The 19,202-nt window shown below is 32.0% G+C and overlaps 1 protein-coding gene across 3 annotated transcripts; it reads right to left on the bottom strand.

The window, feature by feature from the left end:
- Positions 1 to 1,532: 1,532 nt before the first annotated feature.
- LOC112021748 (F-box protein CPR1) lies at positions 1,533 to 18,453 on the bottom strand. Of its 3 annotated transcripts, none has more exons than XR_010624284.1 (4): positions 17,398 to 18,453; positions 11,261 to 11,453; positions 11,027 to 11,157; positions 10,745 to 10,902 (listed from the first exon to the last, which is right to left on the bottom strand). XR_010624284.1 is itself a non-coding variant. In XM_024054316.2 (4 exons), the coding sequence occupies exons 1-3, from the start codon at positions 17,874 to 17,876 to the stop codon at positions 11,113 to 11,115; spliced, it is 717 nt and encodes a 238-aa protein (XP_023910084.2). In that variant the 5' UTR covers positions 17,877 to 18,453; the 3' UTR covers positions 10,745 to 10,902; positions 11,067 to 11,112. The 3 variants fall into 3 exon arrangements, 1 of the variants encoding a protein (XP_023910084.2); XM_024054316.2 differs by having other exon boundaries at positions 11,067 to 11,157; XR_010624285.1 differs by lacking the exons at positions 10,745 to 10,902; positions 11,027 to 11,157; positions 11,261 to 11,453 and adding an exon at positions 1,533 to 1,912.
- Positions 18,454 to 19,202: the final 749 nt, after the last annotated feature.

The following is a 19,202-nucleotide window of genomic DNA, read 5'->3' as shown; positions in this document are numbered from 1 at the left end:
ATGCCAAATTAATGGTTTATATCAATAATTTCAAGATCCTATAGTTTTACTCCAGTTTTGGTTTTTTTTTTTTTTTTTTTTTTTGGAGAATATAAAAATATAAACACCAAAACGCACCTAAAGTGCGCTTCTTTGAATGAGCCTAGCTTTTGAGGCAAAAATGGTGGAGCCTTAGGACTTCATGCTTTGAGCTTAAGCGCGCTTTTACCAACATGTGAACAATGTCATTATCCTTCAAAATCCTTCTATAATTCTTGACCTCATGATATTTTCCAAATGGCAAAAGGCAGCCAAAAAAAAANTAATGTAAAATAAATTTATTATTGTGAAACATAATTATCCACCCTTCATCTATTAAGCAAGCATATTTATTGCAAAAAATTTAATACTTGGACATATATAGTGTAAGACAAATTTATTATAAGATATTCATTATTTACAATTTTAATGAAATACTAATTATCCACTATACTAATGGAAAGATACTAAAAATATGGTCAATTCTCTATAACCCTTCCAATGAACAACCATTTAGATGAGAAGTGGCCCAAAGTCAGACTAATAGTGCATTACCTACAATAATGTACAATCAGTGTTGGTAAAAGCGAGAAACGCACTTAAACACAAAGACCTTTTGAAGCCTAGGTGCAAAGCGCAAATGCACACTTTATTAAAGTGAAGCAAGCATTTTTAAAGAATAATTCTTAATGAAAAATACAACAAACAAATGATCAATTATCATATAAATTGAAATAAAAAATTTCATATAACACAAAAATTGCAATCAAGTCATTATATTTTTTTGATCAGCTAGATATGAATGCTTCACTTCCATGTATATCCTTTCTTAAATCTTTGATACCCACAATTTCCTATGACTAATGAATAATATTAGTTACTAATTAATCATTTAATGACTATAAGTCTATAAGAATTAGTCTAATTTACAGAAATACAACACTCCCTCTAAAAAAAATTCAATAGCAAATGAACTTCAAAATGAAGGATGTTAATTCTCCACTTGCCACAACAGTATAATGAACTAGTGAATTTAAATAATAGTCCCACACATAATCAGTGTCCCAACAAAATGCCAAGTAGAAAAACTGAACATAATCCGTAATCCACTACAAAAGTACTACTTGATATAAGAATAGAAAATGAAATATAGAGCTCCTAAGCAAGACAACAAACCAATCAAAGAAACTTTTGAATACACTAGATTGTAGCAAAGGAAAAAACTGAGAGAAAAAGAAAAGCATACCCTACTCCCTTTCTTTTTCTATACCTGTTTAACTCTTATAGTACACCATAAAATGGGAATACAAAATACTACTTAACCAATTAGTCACTCACGCGTGAAATGGTTGAAGAGAAACCGGAACAGTGACCTTGAGAAATGAGAATCATGCATAACTATGCCAAATAAAAACCATATCCAATAAAACAAATTTATAATCCATAAATGGAAACCCATAAAATTACCAGATCCATAGATAAAACTGAGAATACGATCAAAACCTATATCCAAATGCTCAAAAAAAAAAATTTTTTTGATAGGTAAAAAACATGTACATTCAATAAACTGCTAAATGCAAAGAAGCACTAGCATATCAAACGTACAAGAAAAGAAAGAAAAATACAAACATATGAAAATAAGAACACTAAGAACAAAGAAGAAGAGAGGTAAGGAAGAACAAAGGAGAATCACTATATGTGAGTCCCCAAGCCCTAGCCCAATCAAAAAGGGAACCAGAAAAAAGAGCGAGCACTTGGTCACCAAATCTATCCAAATCCTCAAAAGTCCGCTGATTGCGTTCCCTCCAAATACACCACATCAGACACAACGGAACTAAATTCCAAATGTGAGATGAATGCTATAACAGTCCATTAGTTCTAGTACAAGATTTCCCTGTCCAGAAACAAAATTAGAGAGTAATGAACAATTGAACGTATATACAACAATATCAGCTAGAGGAAGTGGGGAAAGTGTCAGATAATGTTAATTCTTAAGGATATATCATACTTTGTTGTGCATACATTTGAAATTTGTATATTATGAATTTTAACCAAACAAAAATGTTTCTTTCAACATGTCCAAAGTTTATAATGGACCCACACTACTTGTTAAAAAGTTACATGAACTTTATCATGACATGAACATGGTGCTGGCAGCAACCACTAAAGACTCATAAGAGGTGAGGGAAGGCTTGTTCCAACCACAAAGTATGGGTTCAGGCCAAACATTTAAACGTTTTTTTAAACCATATAACTGCAGGTAGTGTCATGGTGCTTGTTATGGTTTAGCTCAATGATATAACTTAAATATAGTATGCAAGGTCCTCTCATAATGATCATCAGGAATACCTCAAATCATAAGTCAATTTCTGATACTGTGTTCTGTATATGATTTTATTTTTTATTTTTTATAAAGTAATAAAAATATATAAATCAGAAAAAAGAGTCACCCAAGTATATAGGGAGTATACTAGGCATTTTGTAAATGACATATTGTTTTGCATCAATGTAAATTTATGAAACGGAAATAGTAAAACACATTTTTAGACTGAATGCAAAACATGTCATGAATGAAACACAATATCAGAAGGCAATGACAAACATCAGAAAAATCATAGCAAGCCTAATGAAACGGAATGAGTAATACACATTATCAGCATATAAAAAAAGATAATAACATCAATCTTTCATTAATATTTATGAAAGATTATTGCTGAAGTTGTTTGAGTGGGTTTTGTGGAAATGGAGCTTTATGATGACTACAAGTTTGAGAAATCTTTAATGCTATTTATGTGACTTAAATTCCAAAAACAAAATTGGTGGTGTTAATATCAAGGATTTTCACCGTATTAGCTTGGTTGGAAACGTCTATATGCTTATGGAAAGGGTGTTGGCTAATTACCTAATCCAAAAAACAAAAAACAAAAAAACAAAAAAGGTGTTGGCTAATCACTTAAATGAACCATAGGTGTCTTGTGTTAGACCCAAATGCTTTAAAAAAAGATTGAAAAATCCCTTATTTGATGTTTATTTCCAATAAATGTCTTTGAAAGCAAACTTGATGGCAGTGTTTTTACAGTAATTTGTAGGCTGTACATTGAAATGATATGTGATTATGTTAACTAGGGCTATTTCATATATCTGTTAGACAAACTCAAATTTGGTGAAAGGAGGAAGTGGGTTTGGTTTTCTATTTGGACAATTTGGTTCTCAATCAAGGTAAATAGAACCACAATTTTCTTTTCTTATAGTTCAAGAGGACTGAGACAATGAGGCCCTTTCTCCACGCTTCTTTTAATATTGGTTATGGAAGTAAATAATAGGATGTTATGCAAGGCTGTGGAGGGCGGGTACTTGGCTGCATTTCAAGTTGAAGGAGAAAGTAAAGGGTTTATGGAAAGCTCTCCTCTTTTGTTTGCTCATGATACAATGCTATTTGTGACGTAAATTCTGATCAACTTGGCTATATCTGATGCTTTCCTTCTCTCTTTTTTTTTTTTTGATAAGTAAGAAGGTAATAATATCAATAAAAAAAAAGCAAGAAAAATACAAGGAGTTCACACTAGTGAACAAAAGGTAGAATCTATTCTAATAGATGATAGAAAATCTATAAGGGTAGAACAATCCGAGAAACCCCAACAACAAGACCAATCAAAGAGGGTCCGTTGGCAAAGCTCTAATAACTGAACCACAATTTTCCCCTCATCCTCAAAAGACCGCCGATTCCGTTTGATCCAAATGGTCCACAATAAACAGCCTGGAACCAAATTCCAAATATCAAAACTATGCTTCCCAAGCCAATTATACCAACAAAATAATAAGTCCACAACAGAACTTGGCATGACCCAATCGATCCCAAACAGCCGAAGCATATACATCCACAAAGAATGAGCTATCGGACAAAAAAGTAACAGGTCATCCACAGATTCCACATTACAACAGCACCAAAGGGCGACCACGAAGCATAAAGTTATCCAAGCAGTCTCTGTTTGCAAGCAGTCTCAAAATTAAGGGTTAACCTAAGTAGAATAGTGCTTGAACCAACAGGATAAGCGGAGTGTGTAATGAAGCTAGGCTTAGTTTTGGGTTTTAGGGTGGTGAATCTACCTACAGTATATTTGGGATTACTCCAGGTTTGTCCTTTACGACACAACCAGTTTGGAAAGCAATCATTGAAAAGGTAGAAAAGAAACTAGCAAGTTGGAAGAAGCAATATTTATCAAAAGGAGGAATGATCATTCTTATCAAAGTACATTTATCTAGACTACCAATGTGGATAAATAATTTTTTCCATATCAACACACAACCGAAATAAATAAATGCAGTGCTGAAGCTAATTCTACATCATCTATTCAGCTAAACAAAACAGTACTTATTTTTGGGCAAACCCCATATTTATTACATTTTTACAACAAACCTTGGGTTTGTCACTAGGATCACCCCAATGCATCTACCACACTCAATACAATTGAGAGAGAGAGAGAGAGAGAGAGAGAGAGAGAGAGAGAGAGAGAGAGAGAGATAATTTGGATGATCGCTACTACAGAAATCGCTGTAAGAACCTAATTGTCCAGTGAGAATCAAACCTAATCATAAAAACTGGACAATCAAAATAATATATAATTCAATAAACAAAATTTAGAAGAAAGTCAGAATGAAATCAAAATTTAAAGAAAGAAAAGGCCAGATCAGTGAGAGTGGTGGATTGGCTTCTATTGTCAAAAACTAGTCCTAGGCATTCAAAATATTTTGCCAACATATAGGGTCACAAAACATCGCCTACACAAAAAGGTGGACTAAGGAATTATGTTTCGGTTGTGTTGTTGTCATCTCATAGCTCCTCTATGCTACATTAAATGTTCTTTTCATATGAGAGTCAATGTCATTTAACACTTATTTCCTAACTTTTAACTATCCTTATTCATAGGTTAATCCACGCCCCTCAATAACCTCAACCAAAAAATGAATGAATAATTACTGCAAGGACAAATAACCAACACATCAGATTTTTATTAACAAACCAAAATGAATGCTCCTATTAACAAGACATCTGTATGTTTGGACATAGAATCAATCACTGCATAACAGGTTAAAGCAACCCAAGGTAACAGCGATGAAGAGCCACTTCTACTTCACTATTCACTAAAGCCGCTTTTTCTTCAATTTTCAATGTGTTTGGAAATGACAATTGATATTCAGATAATAAACACATACTCTTCATTTATACATACATATATATATATATTTTTAAAGCTTTTAACGCATCTCAAGGCACATTAATAACCTAGAAGTACCAATTTATGCTGGTAGGATAATGTCTTCAAAAATAAAATAAGGGAAAACATTCTCCATTAACTTCTGACTTTTTACGAATTTTTCTTCACTGATTGACCTAAGTTCCTACCGTCAAATAAATAGAAAATATCCCTCAAATTGATTTTCTTTCCTGTGATATGAAACAAACAAAGCCAAAGTGCAATGACAATCCATTAGTTCTAGTACAAGAATTCCCTGTCTAGAAACAAAATTAGAAAGTAATGAACATATATAAAACAATATTAGCTAGAGGAAACGGAAAAACTGTCATACTATGTTAATTCTAAGGATAAATGAATACGTTATGAATTTTAACCAAACAAAAATGATTCTGCCAACATGTCCAAAGAACATAAGAGACCCACATGACTTGATAAAAGTTACATGAACTCTATCATTATACGCCACTAGCAGCAACAACTAAAAAATAAAGACTTGTAAGAGGCAAGGCAGGCTAGTTCCAACCACAGGGTATAGGTTCAGCCGTTCAGGCCAAACATTTTGAAAAATTTTAACTATGTAACTGAAGGTAGTGTCATGACATCTTGTTATGGGTTTAGAGTTGGAACTAGAGTCAATGATATAATTTAAATACAGTATTCAAGGTCCTCTCATAAACGACCATCAGGATTACCTAAAATCATAAGTCATTTTCTGATAATGTATTTTGCATCAATGTAAAGTCATGAAACAGAAATAGTAAAACACATTTTTAGATTGAACACAAAGCAATGTCATGTACAGAACACATTCTCAGAAGGCAGTGACAAACATATCAGAAAAACCATAGCAATACTAAAGAAATGGAAAGAGTAAAACACATTTTCAGATTGAATATGGATTAGATTTGACAAGGTCAGCATATAGAAAAAGATAATAACATTAATCTTTAATTAATAATTATTGCTTCCATCTTGCAAATATTTAATCCCATCATCAACCACAACCACGAGATAGAATTTAATCATTCTGACCAATCTTGTTATCCATTCAAAAACAAATTAACATCCAAAAGCAGTATATTGAGGTTTGACACTAATGATTACTTATAGCCACAAAACAATACCAGTATATACAAAGAATAAGTTAGAAGGAAAGTAAATGATAGAATTTTGAGTTGAATTATGCTTTACCTGCATTTCCTCTTCCGAGTAACTTTCCTCTTCCGGGTCACTCCCCTTTGAGAAACTGCATCATTTGGTTTGTCAAGTAAGACAAGGTTCTCCACATAATTATTAGCACAATAATCTATTGTTGCCCCATACATCCCCAACTTCTTAACTTCTCGATTCTTAGGGTCATATGAAGCGAACCCAACAGAAAGCGCTCTTGCTGTTGTCACTAACATATGACCACTCTTCAGGAAACCTAATACCCTCCTGATTCCTCCAGTAAGATTAACATTGCAAAGTTTAGTCCAAGAATCAACAATACCATACTTTTTCATCACCCAAATGGAACAAACATCGTAGCACTTATTCCCGTGACATATTAAAGCATGACATAATATAAAAAGTGCTCCCCTGATCACTGAAGTGTCCAACGCATATGAATGTGTCATCCCTACTGGCAACGACATCACACGAAAAGCCTCATTACTTAAATCAAAGGACAAAACTGATGGACGAATCCTTGGTCCACGGCGATTGGCCAAATCACGAATCCTTCGTACACGGCCATTGGCCAAATCATTCACCGTATAATGGACAGCCCCATTTAAAAATGCTGCTGGGAAACAACCGAAATCAAATATGATTCGAGGCGGAAAAGGGACTCCAGTAGTAGTTATTCTCCAAGAACCCTCGTTAAGAGAGTAAACCTCAACCAAAGCTGGCTTTCCCTCAGACTGATCATTTTGATCAGTACGTTGAAAATCAATTGTCACCACTTTATAATCATTGGATAGTGAATCAAACCCGAATGCAGAACGACAATAATGGTGGCCGCGTATGAGAGTAAGGGAAGACTTGGGAAGGGTGAAACATTTTCTAATAGAAGGATTCCAAAGAACATAACGGTCTTGTTCATAAAGACAGAATAAGCCATTCACGTAGCCAATTAACTTAGAGAAACTCGATGATGAAAACTCAATATTCTGAAATGGGTTTAACAATGAGTCATCATTATTGTCATCGTGAATGAAATTGTAGCTCTCTACTACCTTGGATTCAGAAGCGTTGCAGCTCCTAACAACTAGTGTGTTGGAGTTGGGAACAAGTGAAAGTGATCGAGTGAGGTGGGAATTGACGAAGGAAGAGGCTGTGATTAGAGATTTCCATGATTTGGAAACGCACCTGAATCGAATTAAGGATTTGACTGGTAGTCTGTTCAGAATTTCCTGAACCACTAGATAGTCCGACATTGCTTTCTCTTTCACCCAAATTGAAAAAAATTTGTAAACTAAAATGGATTCTGAACAGAGAACTTTGACTTCTTCAGCTCTTCAAGACACTGTCAATTTCATTTCATTCCTATATTTATGGTTCAGTTCAGCAAAAAAATATGAATGTGTGCGTTTTTTTTTAAAAAAAATTATAGAATGGCTAAGTAGACAGAGAATGTATTTTGTTCAGTTTCCGGTTTGGTGAGCTAGTGTGTTAAAGCTAAAGCCAACCACTGTTCTTTTTTATGATTTATCCTAAAATATTTTCTTCCAAATCACAGTAAACTCATGATTATTGATATCTTTTTGTTTGACTTCCGTAATTCACCTCTACTTTTCATTAAAAATAAAAAGAAAAAAAATAATAAAAACAAACACATCAAGATGGTGAAAGGAACAGAACCACCACCTAAGGTGGTGGCGGCGCAAGCTTGAGGTGCAGTCGACAATGAAGTTTGGTAAACTCATGTTTCAAGAAGATGTTATATAACTAAATAACTAAATGAGTTTTGTTGGGGGGTTTCTCAGTAAATTTACAAAAACAAAACATTTGACACCAAAAAAAAAAATGCCAAGTTTTACAATTCTTTTTTTTTTTTTTTTGCTTTTTTTATTTTAGGTAACTGATAGTATAAATCATTGAACCGGGGGTCCGGGAAAAAAAACATATTAACAAAAGAAGGGAATCAACCTTCTCTTTCCATTTTCCCAAGGCAAAAATCTAGAATAATATATGGGAATCATTCCATCTATTTTCCTTACCTGTTGTCGATTATCCTATTTAAGAGAGAAATTTTTGACAATATTTTTCTCAACCTTTTGAGTAAATTACCAAATATAAAACATAAAAAATATATATATATATGGTCACTCTAAACATAGAGAAATTATAAGATCAACATGGTGGAGACATAAAATTTCTTCAAGGACAAGCTAATAATATGTTTATAAAATAATTTAATATATGTTATTTTTGGGGAAAATTACACTTTAATATTACACTTTGTACCCTAAACTTTTTAAATATACGTTTTGCAACATAAATTATGCCTCTTATTACACTTTGCACACCAATGATAAGTTTGCTGTTAATTTGAACGGACATTCAAAATTTAGGATGCAAAGTATAATAATAAATATAATTAGGGATGGTAAAGTGTAATTTTTGCTTTTGTTTTTATGGAATTGAAAAGATGAGCAATTAGCTCTTTTCACATGGTATTATACTTTTCCATCTAAATTAACAATAAACTTAATGTCAGAGAGCAAAGTGTAACAAAGATCATAGTTTAAAGTGCAAAACATGCATTCGAAAAATTTATGGCTCAAAGTGTAATTAGGGGTATAGTTAAAGTGGTAAAATATAATTTCCTTTTTTTTTTAATTTAATAAAGTATTTACGTCAAATATATATATATATATATATATAAATATAACATTAATAAAAATTAATGGATTCTTAACTCTTAAGTCCTAACCATGAAATCCACAATTATGTTTTTTTCTAAAAAGAAAAAATAAATAAAGTTTGTATCTCTAATTTTTTTTAAACATTAAAAAATAAAAGTTTATAATAAAAATATTTTCTTATATATTTATTGGATGTCTCATAAATTTATTTGGTTCAATGAGCTATTATGGCATAGGAGTAATTACTAATTAGAGGGGGAAAAAAAGTGCTTTCATAATTTATAAAATTTTCCATTTGTATGAAATACATTAAATACTGTTCTCAAAAAAAAAAAAAAAAAACAACAACAACAACAAAAACAACATTAAATGCACTTTAGATGAATGAGTAATGTATGGTATAAAAGTAATTTTAGGAAACAAAAATGATGTATTAGTCATAACTAGTAGGCCATTATTTAAATTTTTATATTTTTACCAAAAATAGAAGAAAGAAGGGGAATTTTTGGAAAGTCAAGAGAGCTATGATCTGTCCTAGCCCCCCCCCCCCTTCGTCCCCAAATGTATTTAGAGAGAAGAAAGACAAGTGTTTTGGAGATGGTAATAGAATATATACATATATATATATATATAATACACTCTCGATATAAGATAGGGTAGGACAAGGTGAGATAAGCAAAACCTATCTTTTTGCGTCGCCTCTTCAAAAGGAGGAAAATTTACGTAGTTAAGATGATTACACAATTTGGGACATTTTTGCCATCCCACCCAAATCACGAAGAGAGGAGAGAGGAGAGAAAAAGTGGATGTAAATTTAAAATAACTTATGCCATTTACTCAAGTCAATGTTAGCAATTTTTTTTTCACTGCAATTTATGATCTATATATGTAATCATTTATTAATAGGCAAAATTTAGAGAAAATTCAATTAGAATTTGAAATTAGAATCTAATTCTGTACTATGTGTCTAAATTCATGTGAGAGCCACACCATAATTATCCACTTAAGTTTGTATCATGTGTCCACTTAAGTTTTTTAATCTTTGTGTCAAATGAGTTAATTGGTGCAAAATACTAAAAATCTAATATTAATGAACAATAAAATTTATAAAAAATTTAAAAAAAAATCACATATACTCAATAAAAATCATCATACAACAAAAATCACCACACATCTATCTTATTAAAAATTAGAAAAAAAAATGATCTAAATAGTATAATTAAATTTAGGTAATAATTTTAATATATGGCTAATTACGTTTATTTTTTTAAAAAAATAATTTGACTAATTATTAATATTTTACTAATAAAAATTGTGTGTAATTTTAAATTTATCTATACGTATACATGTATTACAACTACTTACATGCTTTTTTTTTTCTTTTTTTTTTTGTAATTTGACTAATTATTTATATTTTTATAATAAAAATTGTATTTAATTTTAAATGCATCTATACATTTGCATGAGTTGCATACTAGTTTATTATATAATAGGAGCATCACAATAATTCTCAACAAATTATTAGTTATTTCCTTTCATTTTTTGTCCAAGTAACGCAATTGCAAATACTAAACAATAATCAAACAATTAAACTTAAAACACACGATGCTCCAAATATTAAAGCTAATAAAATACTCATGTATAAAATTAACATATTTGTTCCAAAAATAACATGATTACAACAAGTTGTTAAAATACACGACTAGAATTATGAAATTCCAAAGTTCAACATAAATTTCTCCACACTGAGTGATTGTTCAACTTATATTTCTCATCTGCAACACAAATAAAAACATGTATTAATGGTTTTATTTATAAAAATAATAATTCCAAAACACAATTCAAACACCACAAATAATAAGAAAGTTTCTCATATAAATTATTTACATATTTTATTACCATCAAACAAGTTCAACATTTTCCAAGTAATGAACATTACCACGAGTTGGCAATTCTTGGCAAATAGAAGAGGATTTTTGTCCAAGTTATGGTGAACCCACATTTCCAACACTGCTAATCATGTTTTGAACCTAAAATGACCAATAAATAAATAACTCCATGACTAAAACATTATCAAGAAACGTGAGAATAAAGGATAATGATATATGTATATAAGCATAATGTAGTCATAACCTGGTTACTCAATTGTTGAACAAACCGTAATGCCTGTGATTTTAAAGCCGCCCTTTCTGACTTTAGAGTGGAAATTTCCATCACTTTTGCTTTTAAAATGGCTATATCATGCTCTAGATGTAACATTTTCTTTTCGAGCTCATGGCTTGTTTCTTTATCTTGTCTCTCTTCCTCTGATACCACCTTTATTAAACTATGCCAAGACAAATGAATTGTAAGAAATATGATATTTCAATCAAGACAATAATAACTAAGCATATTAATTTAATGTAAGAAAAATTCATTATTGTTAGACAGAATTATTCATCCTTCATTTAATAAGCAAGCATATTTATAGCAAAACATATAATAACCGAATATATTTATTGTAAAAACAAATTCATTATAAGATATGCATAATTACCAATTTTGATAAAATACTAATTATCCACTATACTAATTGTAAGACCCTCAAAAAAAAAGGCCACTTCTCTATAACCCCCTTTAAATTTATCAACCATTTAGATGATGAGTGGCCAAAAGTCAAACTAATAATCAGTTGCATTATCTACATTTAGAATGTGAACGATGTCATTAACCTTCTAACATCCTTTTATAATTCTAAACATTACAATATTTTCCAAAAGCCAAAAGATAGCCAAAAACGTACAGCAATATCACATTCCCTATAAAAAATTCAGCGGCAAATGAACTTCAAATGAAGGATGTTAATTCTTCACTTGCCACTACAGTATAATGAACGTATGAACTTAAATAACAATCCCCACACATAATCAGTCACCCAACAAAATGCCAAGAAGAAAAGCTGTACTTAACCTTTGATCCATCTCAAAATGCCAAGTAGTCAAGTACCACTTAATATAAGAATAGAAATGAAATATAGAAGAATCTAAAGCTCCTAAGTAAAAAAACAGAACAATCAACAAAAGTTTCAAATACACTATATTTTAGCAAAAGTAAAAGTAGAGAGAAAAGGAAAAGCATACCCTTCTCCCTTTCTTTCTCTGTACCAGTTTAACTCTTACTGTCACCATAAAATGGGAATACAAAATATTATGTAACCAATTATCAATCAAGGTAGTCAAAGGCGAAAGGCAACCTTAAGGCGCCAAGGTCTTGTATCACCTGAGGCGTGAGGCGACAAAAAGGCGCTAGCCCGAGTAAAGCGAGGTGCCAAATTCTTAATATATTTATTATATATATAGAACTTAAATCATATGTACCTAGCGTGTTATATTATAATGAAGTGTTTTTCAATGTGTAGCATGAAGAAATTAGGTCTATCAAATTATTTCAAAATAGGATTAACATGGTTGAGGCTCTATTAGTTAGTTCTAACAATACATTTTACAATAAGCTTCAATATAACAATAAGTCTAACAAAACAAATTTGTAAATTAATTTAACTAACAATAGGTTTTATAACATTCCTTTTGAAATTAATAGTCTAAAAATAGGTTTCACAACAAACTTCTATAAAAAAAAAAAATTTAAATTAAATTATAAAAAATAAATAAATAAAAACTTGAGGCTCTCGCCTTAGCGCCTTTTTCATGGCTTAAGGCAGTCGCCTTGCTCGCCTAGGCTGTAAAGGCGAGTGCCTAGCTCACCTTTGACTACACTGTTATCAATCACTTGATTCGCTCCTAAAATGGTGGAGCCGACAGTGAACTTGAGAAAAAGAAAATCATGCAAAGCCATATCAAATAAAAACCATATCCAATAAGGCAATTTCTAATCCACAACCATAAACCATATTCAATAAGGTAATTTATAATCCACATTATAAATAAATAAATAACCAATAAAATCACCCCATCCATTGATAAAACCAAGCATGCAATTAAAACCCATATCCAAAAGCTCAGATTTGAAACTTGTTATCCTAATAGATCATCTAAATTAACCCAAAATTGCAATTGAAGAACCCAAATTGAAGTTTTGTATCCAAAACAACAAGCTAGAACCAATAACAAATTTACCAATATCTGAATAGTGGATTCCAACTCAGAAAACATCAATGAATGGGATTCATATTTATTATTTAAAAGGACCAATTAATGTTATAGATAACAAATATTGGCTCACATTGCTAAAAACATCCATAATCAAACCCACCAAAACAGCAATGCATTATTAAATCGTACAAGACTCTGACTCCCAAACCCCCATTTCTGAATGTCTTACAAACTGTCTTCCAGTTTTTGATTATTCAATTGGTACAAGTGGAAGGGGGAATTTGAGCCATGGTTCTCCTCATAAAGGAGACAAGGCAGTGCCACTGAGCTACAAGGCTCTTGACCAGAAACTGTCTTCCAGTTGAACAAATGAAATTTGACACCATCCCCCTAACCCACCCCACAAATAATCCCATTTTAATTTCTCAAGATGATGAGAAACACTTACTAGAATGGGGAATATAGATAGGTAAACTAGATAGTGTGCTCTTTATCAAGGTGATTCCGCCTCCTTTCGATAAATAGAAATTTTCCCACCCTGCTTAACTTCTCCCCCTTTTTTCCAAAATTGGATATGGGACTAAGGTTTTTTTGTTATTGGTGTTGTTGAAATCATATAAAAATAAAATAAAATAACATCATTTTAGCATCACTAATGGCATAATCTCAAACAGCAACGGAGAGAAGGGCCAAATTAATAGTGATTGCAAACTTAGAAGTACGAAATTGAAATTAAAAATTAAGAATTCAGAGACCAAAATAACAATTAACCCAAACTTAGAAGGTGTAATTTGAACTTTAACCTAAATAATAATAAAAAATACTGTTATTCTTTTCATATGAGAGCCAATGTCATTCACATCAATAACAATTACTTCCAAATTTGCAACTATCCTTATCCGGAGGTTTATTCACGCCCCTTAATAACCTTAATCCAGAAAAAAGTGAGCAGCACAAAAAACAAAAATAATTAAAGGGACATAATGACATATAACCAATCAGGTTTTTATTAGCAAACCAGAACAAATGCTCTTATTAAAAAGAAAACTATATGTTTAGACATAAAGAGAACCACCAAATAACTGTTTTAAGCAACCCAAGGTCACAGTGACAAAGATCCACTTCTACTTCACTATTCATCAACACTGTGCTTTCTTCAATTTTCAATGTGCTTGGAAATGATAGTTGATATTCAGAAAATAAATGCATTGATAATCTTCATTTATTAAAAACCTTCTCTTAATGCATCTCAAGGCACATTAATAACCTAGAGGTTCCATGTTACGCTAGTAGGACAATGTTTTCAAGAATAAAATAAGGGAAACAATTCTCCATTACTTTCTGACATTTTAAACTTTTTATGTTACACGATTGACCTAAGTTCCTACCATCAAATGAATAGAAAAAAATTCCCAAATTCATTTTCTTTCCCTTGATTATACATGAAACAAACAAAGCCAAAGTGCAATAACGGTCCATTAGTTCCAGTACAAGAATTCCCTGTCCAGAAACAAAATTAGAAAGTAAATGAACAATTGAACATATATACAACAATATCAGCTAGAGGAAGCAGAGAAAGTGTCAAATAATGTTAACTCTTAAGGATATATCATACTTTGTTGTGCATACATTTGAAATTATTATATTATGAATTTTAACCAAACAAAAATGCTTCTTTCAACATGTCCTAAGTTTATAAGGGACCAACATCACTTGTTAAAAAGTTACGTGAACTTTATCATGACACGAACACGGTGCTGGCAGCAACCACTAAAGACTCATAAGAGGCGAGGGAAGGCTAGTTCCAACCACAAAGTATGGGTTCAGGCCAAACATTTAAATGTTCTTTTTTAACCACATAACTGCAGGTAGTGTCATGATGCTTGTTATGGGATTATCTCAATGATATAACATAAATATAGTATGCAAGGTCCTCTCATAATGACCATCAAGAATACCTCAAATCATATGTCAATTTCTGATACTGTGTTCTGTATATGATTTTTTTTTCCCTTGATAAAGTAATAAAAATAAATAAATCAGATAAAAGAGTCACCCAAGTATACAGGAAGTATACTGGACATTTTGTACATGACATATTGTTTTGCATCGATGTAAATTCATTAAACAGAAATAGTAAAACACATTTTTAGATTGAATGCAAAACAACATGTCATGAATGAAACACAGTATCAGAAGGCAATGACAGACATATCAGAAAAATCATAGCAAGCCAAATGAAACGGAATGAGTAAAACACATTTTCAGCATATAAAAAAATATAATAACATCAGTCTTTCATTATTATTTATGAAAGATTATTGCTGAAGTGGTTTGTGTTGGTTTTATGGAAATAAAGCTCTATAATGACTACAAGTTTGAGAAATTTATAATGTTAAATATGTCACTTAAATTCCAAAAACAAAATTTGTGGTGTCAATATCAAGGATTATCACCATATTAGCTTGGTTGGAAATGTCTATATGCTTATGGCAAAGGTGTTGGCTAATCTCTTTACCTAATCCAAAACAAAAAACAAAAAAAAACAAAAAACAAAAAACAAAAAACAAAAACAAAAAAGGTGTTGGCTAATCACTTAAATGAACAATAGGTGTCTTGTGTTAGACCCAAATGCTTTCAATAAAGTTTGAAAAATCCCTTATTTGTTGTTTATTTCCAATAAATGTCTTTGAAAGCAAACTTGATGGTAGTGCTTTTAGAGTAATTTGTAGGCTGTACACTGACATGAAATGTGATTATGTTAACTAGGGCTATTTCATATATCTGTTAGACAGACTCAAATTTGGTGAAAGTAGGAAGTGGGTTTGGATTTCTATTTGGACAATTCGATTCTCAATCATGGTAAATAGAACCACAATTTTCTTTTCTAATAGTTCAAGAGGACTGAGACAATAAAGCCCTTTCTCCATGCTTCTTTTAATTTTGGTTATGGAAGTCAATAATATGATGTTACGCAAGGCTGTGGAGGGTGGGAACTTGGCTGCATTTCAAGTTGAAGGAGAAAGTGAAGGGTTTATGGAAAGCTCTCCTCTTTTGTTTGTTCATGATACAATGCTATTTGTGATGTAAATTCTGATCAACTTGGCTATATCTAATGTTTTCCTTCTCTGTTTGGAAGCAGTCTCAAAATTAAGGGTTAACCTAAGTAGAACAGAGCTTGAACCAACAGCATAAGCAGAGTGTGTAATGAAGCTAGGCTTAGTTTTGGGTTTGAGGGTGGTGACTATACCTACAGTATATTTGGGATTACTCTAGGTTTGTCCTTTACAACACAACCAGTTTGGAAAGCAATCATTGAAAAGGTAGAAAAGAAACTAGCAAGTTGGAAGAAGCAATATTTATCAAAAGGAGGAATGATCACTGTTATCAAAAGTACATTTATCTACAATACCAATGTGGGTAAATAATCTTTTCCATATCAACACACAACCAAAATAAATAAATGCAGTGCTGAAAATAATTCTACATCCTCTATTCAGCTAAACAAAACAGTACTTATTTTTGGACAAACCCCATATTTATTACATTTTTACAACAACCTTGGGGTTGCCACTAGGGTCATGCCGAAGCAACTCCCACACTCAATACAATGTGATACATTTAATCAATTAAAACCATAACAAAATGTCATGACTCTACCTACAATTACATGGTTCTAAAAACTTATAAATGTTTGGTCTCATCTCTTTATATTTTTATAGTTTCATATTATACTTAGTTGAATGTACAATTGTGCAAAATAACATGTCATGTACAAAACACAAAATCAGAAGGCAATGGCTGATCATATCAGAAAAATCTAAGCAAATCTAATGAAACAGGAAGTGTAAAACACATTTTGATATTGAATATGGATTAGTTGTGACAAGTTCAGCGTATAAAAAAAGATAATAACTTCAGTATTTCATTTACATTTACTGTTTCCAGCAATCCAGCTTGCAAATGTTTAAGCTCATCATCAACGACAACCACAAAATTGCATTTAACAGTTCTGACCACTCTTTATAGCAAGTCGATAAGAAATTAAGATCCGAAAGCAGTATATTGAAATCTGAAGATGTTTACTTACTGCCACACAACATTTTCTAGTATATGCCAAGAAAAAGACATAACTGAGGTAAGTAAATGCTGAAATATTGAGTTGAATCAAGCTTATACCTGTATTTCCTCTTCCTGCTCACTCTCCTTTTGGGAACTTTGTCATTCGGTTTGTCGAGTAAGACTAGATTCTCCATATAATTATCAACACAAAAATCGAATGGCCCCCTACAACTTCCCAAATTCTTAACTTGTTTGCTCTTAGGATCATATGAAGAGATCTCACAGCGAGTTGGTGTTTTTGTCTCCACTAATATATTACCATTCTTCTGGAGACCTAATAGACGTACTCCATCGAAATCAACAGTGAACTGCTTAGTCCAAGAATCAACAACACCATACTCTTTCATCACCCAAATGGAACAGCGCTTCATAGTGTTCTCAAGAGTATCGTGACATAAAAGAGAAAGTGATCCCCCAATTACTGAGGTACGAACATAATCACTCGTACTGAATGCACCATTTGGCACAGATATCACGCGAAAAACCTCATCACCCAAGTCAAATGACAAAACTAATGGACACGACTTATTGTCCATATCCTTCCCTAAAAAATGGACAGCCCCATTTAAAGAAGCTGATGACTCCCAATCAACAAAACTAAACCCGGGTGAAAAAGAGTTGCCAGCCCTTGTTATTCTCCAAGAGCCCTCATTAAGAGAGTAAATCTCAACCACAGGTATTTTGGCTGCTACATCTTGAAATACAATCCTCACCACCTTATAATCATTAGTCCGCGGATCAAACCCGAATGCTTTACGACAGTTTGTCTTGACAATAATGCAAGGTTTTGGAAGGGTTATAAATTTTCTAATAGAGGGATTCCAAAGAACATAGCGGTCTAGTTCAGAAAGACTGAACAATCCATTCGCGGAACCGATTAAATTAAAATGGAATGAAAAACGACACGTTAGTGGACAATCAATGTGTTGAATTTGATCAGATGAGGAGTCAATGGTATCGTCAATTAATTTGTAGCACTCTAAATCGGGATACACATACAGTTTATCAACGCGTTGCCTAAAAATTAATTTGTTGGAGGAAAGTGAAAGTGATCGAGTGAGATGGGAATTGACGAAGGCAGAGGATTTGATTAGAGAGTTCCATGATTTAGAAACGCACCTGAATCGAATTAGGGATTTGACGGGAAGTCTTTGCAGAATTTCCAGCACCACTTCCTCCGGGAGATAGTCTGACATTCCTAACCCTAACCCAATTTCAAGCTTTTTCTGAAATTTTCGATTTCAATTTCAAGCTAATTTGGTTCGACTGTTTCTATTTGTTTCCTTTTTGCACTGTTCTGCTTTGTTATAATCAAACAAATTAGCGCCAAGATTTTTGACTTTTATCTCAAAACTTGGGGGCAAGACTCCCGCCATTGAAAGTTGAAAACCATCTAACGTACACAGTACACATTTATTTATTTTATTTTTATATCCCCGTCTAGCTTATATTTATTTTTATATCTCCCTCTAGTTTAAAAAATCAGTTTATTTTATTATTTATTTTATTTTTACTACTATTTATAAATTTTATTGCACTTTTTAATACTATTTATGAGTTTTACTATACTATTTTATCTAACTTTAACCTTTATCTATAGTATTTTTTTCAAAATAATTTCAATTTCAACGAAATAAACGAATCTCAAACAAACTTTTAGTATGTACTCACCCTGAATAAATTAGAGTAAGGGTCCGTTTGGCCCCGCGTTTTAAAAATAAAAATGGGCGTTTTGGACTTAAAACACTAGTTGCAACCCGTTTGGCTATGCATGTTCTAACGTTTGTGATTTTAAAACGCGCGATTTCAAAACGAAATTATTTCCAGCAAATTTGAAAACACAATTCTGAGGGGCTGTAAAA

This window comes from Quercus suber, unplaced genomic scaffold (genome assembly GCF_002906115.3).
Source record: "Quercus suber isolate HL8 unplaced genomic scaffold, Cork oak 2.0 scaffold_426, whole genome shotgun sequence".
NCBI classification, from domain to species: Eukaryota; Viridiplantae; Streptophyta; class Magnoliopsida; order Fagales; family Fagaceae; genus Quercus; species Quercus suber.
This window is presented reverse-complemented; position numbering and strand designations above follow the sequence as displayed.